Genomic DNA, 12,554 nt, shown 5'->3' with positions numbered 1-12,554 from the left:
TCTATTCTCTCTCTGCTTGATAACTCAGGCTCTCTATTCTCTCTCTGCTCGATAACTAAGGCTCTCTATACTCTCTCTGCTCGATAACTCAGGCTCTCTATTCTCTCTCTGCTCGATAACTCAGGCTCTCTATTCTCTCTCCGCTCGATGACTCAGGCTCTCTATACTCTCTCTGCTTGATAACTCAGGCTCTCTATTCTCTCTCTGCTTGATAACTCAGGCTCTCTATTCTCTCTCTGCTCGATAACTCAGGCTCTCTATTCTCTCTCTGCTCGATAACTCAGGCTCTCTATTCTCTCTCTGCTCGATAACTCAGGCTCTCTATACTCTCTCTGCTTGATAACTCAGGCTCTCTACTCTCTCTGCTTGATAACTCAGGCTCTCTATTCTCTCTCTGCTTGATAACTCAGGCTCTCTATTCTCTCTCTGCTCGATAACTCAGGCTCTCTATACTCTCTCTGCTCGATAACTCAGGCTCTCTATTCTCTCTCTGCTCGATAACTCAGGCTCTCTATTCTCTCTCCGCTCGATGACTCAGGCTCTCTATTCTCTCTCTGCTCGATGACTCAGGCTCTCTATACTCTCTCTGCTCGATAACTCAGGCTCTCTATATTCTCTCTGCTCGATGACTCAGGCTCTCTATACTCTCTCTGCTCGATAACTCAGGCTCTCTATTCTCTCTCTGCTCGATAACTCAGGCTCTCTATACTCTCTCTGCTCGATAACTCAGGCTCTCTATACTCTCTCTGCTCGATAACTCAGGCTCTCTATTCTCTCTCTGCTCGATAACTCAGGCTCTCTATATTCTCTCTGCTCGATGACTCAGGCTCTCTATTCTCTCTCTGCTCGATAACTCAGGCTCTCTATACTCTCTCTGCTCGATGACTCAGGCTCTCTATACTCTCTCTGCTCGATAACTCAGGCTCTCTATTCTCTCTCTGCTCGATAACTCAGGCTCTCTATTCTCTCTCCGCTCGATGACTCAGGCTCTCTATTCTCTCTCTGCTCGATGACTCAGGCTCTCTATACTCTCTCTGCTCGATGACTCAGGCTCTCTATATTCTCTCTGCTCGATGACTCAGGCTCTCTATTCTCTCTCTGCTCGATAACTCAGGCTCTCTATACTCTCTCTGCTCGATGACTCAGGCTCTCTATACTCTCTCTGCTCGATAACTCAGGCTCTCTATTCTCTCTCTGCTCGATAACTCAGGCTCTCTATACTCTCTCTGCTCGATAACTCAGGCTCTCTATACTCTCTCTGCTCGATAACTCAGGCTCTCTATTCTCTCTCCGCTCGATGATTCAGGCACTCAGGCTCTCTATTCTCTCTCTGTTCCTCCAAACATCCTGGCTGTCCCTGTTTTATATAGCAGTGTCTGTCCCAATGGCTTATTGGAGGCTCTCTAATCTATTGCTGTGTGCAAATCATTTCTGCCTTGTGTTTTAATGGGACTAAATGCTTTTCTCTCCCTCTCTCCCTCTCTCAGGCTCTCTATTTTCTCTCCGCTCGATGACTCAGGGACACTCTCTCTCTCTGTGTGAGATAATATGTTATATAGGGGTTGATATTATTTTGGAATGACTACTCCTTCCTCTGTCCTCCATACATTCAACATATGTAAGGTCCCTCAGTCAAGTATTGAATTCAATCACAGATTCAACTACAAAGACCTGGGAGCTTTTCGAAAGCCTCATGAAGAAGGGCCGTGATTGGTAGATGGGTAACAATAACAAATCAGACATTGAATATCTCTTTAAGCATGGTCACGTTAATAGTTATGCTGTGGATGATGTATTAAACCACCCAGACACAACAAAGATACACGAGAGGGAGAGGAATTCACCTTTCAGCAGGACAATAACCTCCAACAAAAGGCCAAATCTACACTAGTTGCTTACTAAGAAGACAGTGAATGTGGCCAAGTTACAGTTTTGAATTAAATCTGCTTGAAAATCTATGGCAAGACTTGAAAATGGCTGTTTAGCTAGGATCCCCAGCACTTTGACAGAGCTTGAAGAATTTTGAAAATAATAATGGTAAAATATTTCACAATCCAGTTGTGCAAAGCTTAGAGACTCACCCAAGAAGACTCCCAGCTTTAATCGCTGCCAAAGCTGTTCCTAATATGTATTGACTCAGAGGGTTAAACACTTATCTAATCAAGGTATATTAGTGTTAGATTTTTCAATACAAAAAAACAAAAACAATATGAGAGTATTTTGTGTAAATTGTTGATAAAAATGAAATCCATTTTAAATCAATTTTAATCCCACTTTGTAACACAATAAAAATGTGAAGAATTCCAAGGGGGGTGAATACTTATGAAACCCACTGTATAATGCTACTCCCACCATGCCACAGGGCTGTCTAGGGCGTCCTCTCCCTGTCACCAGACACACAAGCTACTCTACAGTAACACACCAATATACCACTGACGCAGTCACACACATCAACACACAGATGTACAAACATGGATGGATGGATGTGTATATATAGACACACACAAACAGGTACGCACACACATACAGTCAGATATACACACACAAGCTCATTACAGAGTTTGCAGAGGACTGCGGCAGACCTCTCTGCATTTCCTGTCACGCTACGTTTCTCTCCTCACTGCACTCCACCACTGGCCTACATACAGCCATCCACATGAGTTCCTGCAGCACCACTGGCCTACATACAGCCATCCACATGAGTTCCTGCAGCACCACTAGCCTACATACAGCCATCCACATGAGTTCCTGCAGCACCACTGGCCTACATACAGCCATCCACATGAGTTCCTGCAGCACCACTGGCCTACATACAGCCATCCACATGAGTTCCTGTAGCACCACTGGCCTACATACAGCCATCCACATGAGTTCCTGCAGCACCACTGGCCTACATACAGCCATCCACATGAGTTCCTGCGGCACCACTGGCCTACATACAGCCATCCACATGAGTTCCTGCAGCACCACTGGCCTACATACAGCAATCCACATGAGTTCCTGCGGCACCACACATAGCTCATTCATATTTCATGTGCACAGATTTCCTCTCTCTCTCATCTGGGGATGCTGCTTCTGTCCCTCTCTAATGGTGTACACTATGTTATATCTGGGGAGGCAACTTTCCAGTAAAGAAAAACTGAGCACAGCACATATGAAAACAGATATCCTTGATATTACAGAGTAAATTGCCACATCTTTTTAGCTCCTCTGCATGGGAGCTATTAGGTTACTTGTCCCCACTTCCCCCGGTTTGTGTTACTCAATTTCTCTCTTTCACCATCTTTCTCTGTCTCTCTCTCTTTATTTATCTCTCTCCATCCTCAGCTCTCCCCGACAGACAAGAGTTTGGAGTTTGACAGAGATTTCCGTGTCCGGCACTATGCAGGGAATGTTGTGTAAGTAACCATTGCTGTGGTGTACTGTATGGAACCACTCTCGGCTAAAAGTCACTGTGGCGGCAGTAGTGAGTTCATTGCACTTCACTATGTTCTCTTAATATCCTAATCAGTACAACAGCGTGAGATCATCAAACACTATCAACCAAATCACAAGCTCTGTATGCTACAGTGTGCCAATCATCCTCGGTGCCTGTCCAGCCCAGCAGCTCTAGCTAACTCCCCATAGTTAACATATTATATGGCTTTAAAGATGAGACCATTATAATAACCATGGACTCTGCCTCCTGCAGCGTAGCCTAATTGGTTCAGGGAGCACTCAAACTTGAGACTCGTTGCATACCAAATTTTCCAAAGATAGTGCACTACCTTTGACCAGGGCCCATACTGTAGGTCTCTGGTCAATGGGCTCTGGTCAAAAGGAGTGCACTATATATGGAATAGGGTGCTATTTGAGATGCAGGCTGATACTGTAGAGTAAGGGGTGTAATGGGCCAGTTTCCCCTGGGTCTTACTGAGTACCACAGATGGCTCCTACTCTTCCACTGTCTCAGACTGGAAACAGAGGATTTGTTCTGTAATTATTCTGTGACTCATCCATTTTAATCGTTTCTGAGTAGGGTTTAGGAGACGCTGTTGTCATTTGTAAGCACCGTCTTCGGTGATGCAAGTTTTAAGACGGTCTTAGTGTCAGAAAAAGATGATCAAGAGGTGTGTGTGTGTGTGTGTGTGTGTGTGTGTGTGTGTGTGTGTGTGTGTGTGTGTGCGCACTTTTGTATTTACACAGGTACTCTGTGGTTGGCTTCATCGACAAGAACAAGGACACTCTCTTCCAGGACTTCAAAAGGCTACTGTACAACAGGTGAGACTTAACACACACCTGCTATCCCCTCTCCTCTCCCCCTATTCCCCTCACATGACACCGCAGTAGCCTTTAAAAAACAGAACAGCACCTACAATGATGAACCGATAAACAATCTTCTCCTCTCTCTGTTCCTCTCCTCCTCTATCTCTCTTCCTCTCTCTCCGTAGCTCCAACCCAGTGCTGAAGGTGATGTGGCCGGAGGGCAAGCTGAGGATCACTGAGGTCACCAAACGACCCCTAACGGCCGCCACCCTCTTTAAGAACTCCATGATCGCATTGGTGGAGAACCTGGCTTGCAAGGTGAGGGGCGCGGCCACCGCCGGGCAACTATTTAATTGGCCAACAACTTCCAATTTTCTGTTTGTACTACTGACTTGGCTGGTGTGTGTGTGCGTGTGTATTTCAACGTCTAAAGTGGTTTTCTTTCCTCAGCTCCTCTCCTCCAAAATTACACACATGTGAACTCACAGGATAGGTGAAAAAACATGTTGGGTATCCTATAGGAATTATCTTTCCCGTTTCCCGTTCTTCCACATCAGTGTAGATAATAGATAGGAGACCAGGAGGTAAAGCCATGTTACACTATTGACTTGTCAGAGTTCTGTGCCACTTTCTGACGAACCCCATAGTAGCCAATGATGTGTCCCCTTACTGTGGCGTGTGTGTGTCTGTAGGAGCCATACTACGTGCGCTGCATCAAGCCAAACGACGTCAAGTCGCCCCTGCTGTTCGAGCACGAGCGTTGTCGCCACCAGGTCGAGTACCTAGGCCTACTGGAGAACGTCCGTGTGCGCCGCGCCGGATTCGCCAACCGCCAGGAGTACCCCCGCTTCCTCCAGAGGTACGAGCTTCCACCCCGTCTCCCGGGTAGAAGTAGAATCAGGGTCGGATTCAAAAAGCTTCTCAGAGTAGTGCTGATTTAGGATCAAGTCTCTCCTGTCCATGTAATCTTATTCATTATGATCTAAAAGTTGTGATCCTGATCCTAGATCAGCACTCTTACTGTCAGAGCGACATTTTCATAGTGCTAAAGCATTGTGCGAAGTGCAAAAAATACATGATGATATGTGTGATTAAATTACAAGATGTTCTTACGGGACCTGTGTTATAACTGGGCTGGAACAAGAGCCTGAACAAGATGCCCACCCCTGCATAAGATCATTGGCTAGGGGCCACGTCATCCTCCCTACCTACCTCATCCTTATCTTGTTACTTCCTGCTGTCCGGTATTAAGGTGTTGTTTAGCCAATGTCCCAGACAATTGATTTGATACTTCCCCACCAACACAATGTTCCTGTGCCCTTGACTAGGAACAGCCTTGTAACAGAGTGGCTGTATTTAATGAATTTCCTTTTCATCGAATTCAGTCGACGCACTGCAATTCAGTGGGGAAAACAAGCTCTGTGATGAGTTGTATAGTTCCTGCCTCTGTTTTCAATCCATTCACCAGTATAGACTGAACATTCCCAACCATTTCTCTCTACCATGATACTATGATATTATTTTATGTACAACAGTTCTCCTACTAACACCAAGTCGTGAATAAACCGGGCCTGGGCTTGAGTTTGATCCAGCAGAATCCAGTCAGTACTGGACTAAGTCATAGAGATCTGTGCAGAGGAGAGAGGAGGATGGGCTTTGCATCATCACATCACCTTGTGTCTCCCTTCCAGAGCTAGATTGGGTGCTAGGCGGCAGCAGTGATGTCACTGAGGTGGCAGCAAGTCTCTCACATCAGATGAGATGTTACATAATACATTCGGACACTTTCCTCTAAAAGTGTGTTATCTGGGAAACAGAAACAGGTTTATATTGTGTGCAAAAGGAGGATTTTTATAGGATTTATTTTGGACTCTTGGCAGGCAAGACTGACCAAATGTTTAATTAGTATTTGGTCCAAACTGCACTGTCACACACAAGCTCCAAATGGTCCCAAACAGATGCAAACACAAACACACATACAAAAACACACACACTCTCCTAACTGTTAATCCCTTTCCCTAATTCATTCACAGCTGTCTCGTTCGCCCACTGCCCTGCCCTTCCTCGGTCAAATTATACTAAACAAAAATATAAATACAACATGAAACAATTTCAACGATTTTACTGAGTTACACTGAGTCATATAAGGAAATAAGTCAATTAAAATAAATGAATTAGGCCCTAATCTATGTATTTCAAATGACTGGGCAGGGGCGCAGCCATGAGGCCTGGGAGGGCCTCACCCACTTGGGAGCAAGGCCCAGCCAATCAGAATTAGTTTTCCCCACAAAGGGCTTTATTACAGACAAAAATATACAGTTTTATCAGCTGTCCGGATGGCTGGTCTCAGACGATCCCGCAGGTGAAGAAGCCGGATGTGGAGGTCCTGGGCTAACGTGGTTACACGTGGTCTGCGGTTGTGAGGCTGGTTGGGCGTACTGCCAAATTCTCTAAAACAACTTTGGAGGCGGCTTATGGTAGAGAAATGAACATTCATTTCTCCGGCAACAGCTATGGTGGACATTCCTGCAGTCAACGTGCCAATTGCACGCTCCCTCAACTTGAGACATCTGTGGCATTGTCCCCAGCACAAGGTGCACCTGTGTAATGATCATGCTGTTTAATCAGCTTCTTGATACACCACACCTGTCAGGTGGATGGATTATCTTGGCAAAGGAGAAATACTCACTAACAGGGATGTCAACAAATTTGAGAGAAATAAGCTTTTTTGTACGTCTGGAACATTTCTGGGATCTTTTATTTCAGCTTATGAAACATGGGACCAACACTTTACATGTTGTGTTTTATAATTTTGTTCAGTATAGATTAGGTAATAGCTGTGATAGTTAACAGTGATTATTTTGCATAACACACTTCTCCTCTAACTATCCCGCTCCTCTAACTATGATTTCATTCACTGATGAATTTGGTATAATTTGGTATTACATCATGCCTTAGCAGTAAAATGCCAGTGAAATAACTCATGTAGGACATGTTTGGTCAGGCCTGCTGACCTCTCTTGGCAGTCAAATAATATCTTATCACAGTGTCCTGTAAAGTTACAAATCATTCCGTATTTTACTGGGCAGTTTTTATGTGATTCAGATTTCATAAAAGAAGAAAACACCATTAGGAATTTAAGTCCTAGTCATTTAGCTGATGCTTTTGTCCAAAGTGACATACATTTAACACACTGTATACTGTGTTTATGACCCATGCAGGAATTAAACCAATAAATGGCATTGTACACCCCATGCTCTGACCACTGAGCAATCAGAACCACTCTGGTTTGCGATCGTGCTAAAGTATTTTGATGTCCACTAATATTGGACTCCTTTCCCCTTGGCCTCCATTCCACTCCTTCAGGTACAAGATGATCTCGGAGTTCACGTGGCCCAATCACGACCTCCCATCGGAAAAAGAGGCGGTAAAGAAGCTGTTGCAGGGTTGCGGCTTCGAGCAGGACGTGGCGTACGGCAAGACGAAGGTGTTCATCCGCACGCCGCGCACCCTCTTCTGCTTGGAGGAGCAGAGGACTGAAATGGTTGGGAGAATCGTTCTCTTCCTTCAGAAGGTCAGTGTCAATCTATTTGACCTTTGGCCTGGTCTCCATGGCAACGGCCCTAGGTCGAGTGTAAACATTGTATAGGTGTTACCTCTACTGGTACATTTATTATTATATATGAATACAAATACGTTTTAAGACAAAAATACGCTATAAATTCAATAGCGGACACTTTTATATTCAATATCACATTGTCAGGGAGCCTGATTGTTGGTCAAAACTACCTAAAATCCAGTGACCTCATTCTCTTGTGTCCTCATTTAAATTCACTCTCCTTCCTTCTCATGAGTAATAAACTCCCGAGACTGGAACGACTCGGCACTTGATATGCCACTGCCCCTAGGCGCCGAGATATTTTCAGAGCCTAAAATAATGTTATATTATTATAGCGTTGGCTTTCTCTCTGTTCCTCTCTGGGTTTCATCTGCCCACGCAAACCCAGCTCAGTAAATGATCTGGAGGAGAGAAGAGGGGTCCACACATCCGCACTGCAGACTTCTGGGAAGCCGCTAGCAACTCCTGCACACTAAAAGAACAAGCAAACTGAAAACAGAATCTAATGTTCCCTATACTCCTATTCAACCTTTATCAGCGACTCCCTCTCGTAGTTGGAATATATCACCACAGCTCCTGAGATGCTGAAACCCACATGTATCAATATAAACCATTAGCTAATGTACTGTAGCTATAGGGGAAATCCATTTAGTACGAGACCCTTTTATCATATTGACAGTTGTTATGACGTTGATACAGACCGGAGGGTAATCCAGTATTGCTTTATTACAGCCAATTCTCCATAAATGTTCTCTGTTATGTGATTGGATTGGGGACATGGATGTTGGATTTTCTATATGCTTTCCTCCGTTGATTGGTCGGTAAAGAAAGTTATGTGGTTGTGTTGTGCATGAGAATATACCTCAGGTAAGAACGGTAGCAACTCTGATGTGATGATAGCATGTGTAACAGTATAGCTTCCGTCCCTCTCCTCGCCCCAACCTGGGCTTGAACCAGGGACCCTCTGCACACATCAACAACTGACACCCACGAAGCATCGTTACCCATCGCTCCACAAAAGCCGCGGCCCTTGCAGAGCAAGGGGAACAACTACTTCAGGTCTCAGAGCGAGTGACGTCACCGATTGAAACGCTATTAGCGCGCACCACCGCTAACTAACTAGCCATTTCACATCGGTTACACTCAACCCCCTTTTGACCTCCTCGTTCCGCGATGTGAAATGGCTAGTTAGTTATGCAGGGCTTATCGATATTGATGGCTGTCGATGGCAAAATTCCTTGCATCACATTTTCATACTGGGCGAACAAAATACAAAAATATAATACAAAATATAACATGTGTAAATACCTGTAGTTAAATGGGAAACAGCACGTTAGTTGTGCAGGGCTTAACGGTGTTGATGGCAAAATCTGTAGCATGAAGACAACTCTGTTAGCAGTGGGCTTATGTCACCATTACATCGGTGTATGCTAGCTAACACACTTATTTACAGCAATCATATGCCAAATCACATCCCAGAAAGCCCCTCAATCCCTAACAGGTACCATATACCCACACATGTATAAATCAGTAACGTACAGCAAACTTGTACACATTGTAAAATATAAAATATAAAACAGTATTCAGAACGTGACCTACCCCTTGCATCACATTTTCATACTGGGAAGACCTGATGTTCGCGATCTCCCCCTAGCTGCAAGCGGGGCCAATCACAACACGCCTTATTGTCATCAGAGTTGAACCAACCAATAAGAATGCTTGAACATTAAATACACATTTCTTTAGAGGCAAGTGGAAACATAACCAACCCTGTTACACGTGTGTCATACCACGTGCCATACACAACCACTAAAACAGACTAGGACTGTACAAGGCTTCTGTATAGATGGGGGGGATTTTTGTTGTTGTAGAATGTTGCGCTGTCAATTTGCTGTTAAATCTAGCTGAGCATCTCTAAAGGTAATGCCTTCTCTGTACAGAGCTCCAAAACGTCCATTTCTCAGCATCTGTCTGTTCTATTTCGTGTTTCCTTTTCCCAGTTTGGGATTTGAACGCCTATTTTGGGAGCCATCTATATGTTTGGTGTTCTGACAGAATAAAGATTGACAGCTATACATTTACCTAGCCTGTTATTGCTACTCAAATCCCTCGGAGTACATTCCTTCATGTTCTAAACTTTGATTCAGTCAGCTCTCTCGGAGGACTGTGCTGGGATCTAACTGCCCGCAGACATCAAAGGCTTAAACCAACCAAATGGCTTCAATCTGGGATCGATTGTTTGACCTCTGTATTGATCTACAAGGACCTGGTTGGGCTGCCCAACAGACGAGCTCACCTCGTGCTCCTGTTTTCCTACCTCAAAGGATGTTGTCACTTTGATAACCAAGTACAAACACCAGAGAGAATTCCCGGCGTTCTACCAAAACGAACATCACACAAAAGAGAGGTTTAGGGTGGAAGGAATCGTGTAGGGGCTCTGCCAGACAATAAGAACAGAAGTTCTTTGTCAATGGACATTGCGCACACCTACGCAGGTACACACACGCACGCACGCACGCACGCACGCACGCACGCACGCACGCACGCACGCACGCACGCACGCACACACACACACACACACACACACACACACACACACACACACACACACACACACACACACACACACACACACACACACACACACACACACACACACACACACACACACACACTCATGCACCACCCTCCAGAAATAAACTGCTATTTTACTCTATTTGTCCCCTGTCCCCTACACACACAGCTCATCCTCTGTGCAACGCAATCCCCTTATCAGCAGCTGGCACACCAATGTGCCTTATGCCAACGGGCCCCACCATGCCAGGGGTGGCAGAACCCATGCCAGTATCTCAAGCGCTCTTCCCCTCCCCCCATACGAGCCTCCTTCCCCAGACAACCACAAGTGCTTGTCAGTGACTGCACTCCACATAAGAAGTGAGGGGTCCTATATATAGAACCCGAGAATTAGGTTCGAGGTGCCCTTCTCCATGCGTGGTTCTGGAGTACACAATGCACCTTTCTCCTTACCACCCCATCATCCCCTCGTTACAGCCCCCTACGTGAGCACCCCTCATCCCCTGAAGAGGGCAAGGGAAGAGAGAAAGAGAGAGAGAGAGAGGGACTCTCTCCCAGTCTCATTTCACGCTACCTTTCGCTCCGTCGTTCCTCGGTTTCCGCCCCGTTCTCCCGTTCTCCCCGTCTAAGCCGTTCCACTCCGGCTCTCCTCTGCTCCCCAAGCCAGCGGATAGAAGCCTGGCTCTGCTGAATCCACCGTCACGGCTATCAACTCTGCCCTCCCCGCTGACTGACTGAGTGCACTACATCCCACTATCAATGGCCTGTATATGTTCCACTGCCCACTCCCTAGTGTGGATTGTGCGGGCAGTTGAGCACACAGGTCCCCATCCAACCCGCAGTCAGATCCTTATCCTCAGAAAGGGCCGATTAGGCCCAATCTGAACCAACCTTAAGGGGATTAAATACTACAATCCAACACATATACAGAGACTTTATAAATGATTCATGAGCTTCTACCCTTTTTTTAATGAATATTTCATACATTTAAGCCCAGCCATCCACATCAGTTTCTGTCAGGGCTTTTCTTTTAGCTGAGATGACAGAGAGTCAGTCCCCTGTGTATAAGGAACTGGGCATTAATCACTATTGAAAGCGTTACATGTATCTGAGCGGCTGAGGTTTTTATCAGTGAGACTGTAGGCTAGGCTACGCTAACGTTAGCTTAGCGTTAGCCTAGCGTAAGCCCTAGCACGCTGTCTGTCTGCCTACTGGGCCTGAACTGATCCCCTTCTATCCACACGCCTCAGCACTATGTAACCTGATCCTAATTGGTCTGATGTAGGCATTATTGCAGTGGCGTGTATAGTGTTCTACTACTTATGGTAGATTTACAACTGCTGACTGCAAAACACCTAGCTATCTCCAAATTTTGTCAATGTATTTTTATGTGATAGAAGTTCGTAGAACTGTTACAGCAGAACAGATAATACCTCGTAGCCCTGCACATCGGCTCAGTACTGGTACCCTGTGTACAGTGTATATAGCCAGGTTATCGTTACTCATTGTGTATTTATTATTACTTTTACTATTATTATTATTTTTATTATTACGTGTTATTACTTTTCTATTATTTATACATTTTCTCTTTCTCTGCATTGTTGGGAAGGCCCGTAAGTAAGCATTTCACTGTTGTTTACAGAGCATGTGATGAACAACATTTGATTTGATAATACCCTTTCCACATGATCACGTTTAAATGAAAATAGGATGTAAAGATACATTCTGCGATATGAACAACTCTTCAATGATCATTTCAGTTAGTGATATAGTGTCACGACTTCCGCCGAAGTCGGTCCCTCTCCTTGTTCGGGCGGTATTCGGCGGTCGACGTCACCGATCCATTTTTCATTTTCCATTGGTTTTGTCTTGTCTTCCTTCACACCTGGTTCCAATCCAATCAATTACATGTTGTGTATTTAACCCTCCGTTTCCCCTCATGTCCTTGTTGGAGATTGTTTTATTGTATGTTATGTGCAAGTCATGTGTCGGTGTGCGACGGGTTTTGTACCCACTTCCTGCGCCTGACTTCCTTGCCGCCGACATGCACCCATTACAGAATCTCCGACCATAACTATGGAGTCAGCAGGAGAGGGTATCCCGGCCATTGAGGTGG

The 12,554-nt window shown here is 45.2% G+C and overlaps 1 protein-coding gene across 3 annotated transcripts in view; it reads left to right on the top strand.

Moving 5' to 3' along the window:
• The window catches only part of LOC106579321 (unconventional myosin-Id-like), a 127,904-nt gene that overhangs the window by 68,726 nt on the left and 46,624 nt on the right, over window positions 1-12,554 (top strand). For all 3 annotated transcript variants that reach the window (XM_045702477.1, XM_014159139.2, XM_045702478.1), the window contains 5 exons: window positions 3,328-3,398; window positions 4,186-4,260; window positions 4,431-4,563; window positions 4,938-5,104; window positions 7,612-7,819. In XM_045702477.1, the coding sequence (XP_045558433.1) occupies window positions 3,328-3,398; window positions 4,186-4,260; window positions 4,431-4,563; window positions 4,938-5,104; window positions 7,612-7,819 (654 nt within the window). The remainder of the gene's footprint in view (window positions 1-3,327; window positions 3,399-4,185; window positions 4,261-4,430; window positions 4,564-4,937; window positions 5,105-7,611; window positions 7,820-12,554) is intronic.

Source organism: Salmo salar, chromosome ssa19 (assembly GCF_905237065.1).
Source record: "Salmo salar chromosome ssa19, Ssal_v3.1, whole genome shotgun sequence".
Lineage (NCBI taxonomy): Eukaryota > Metazoa > Chordata > Actinopteri > Salmoniformes > Salmonidae > Salmo > Salmo salar.
The sequence above is the reverse complement of the archived record's forward strand: the minus strand, read 5'-3'. Positions and strand labels throughout refer to the sequence as shown.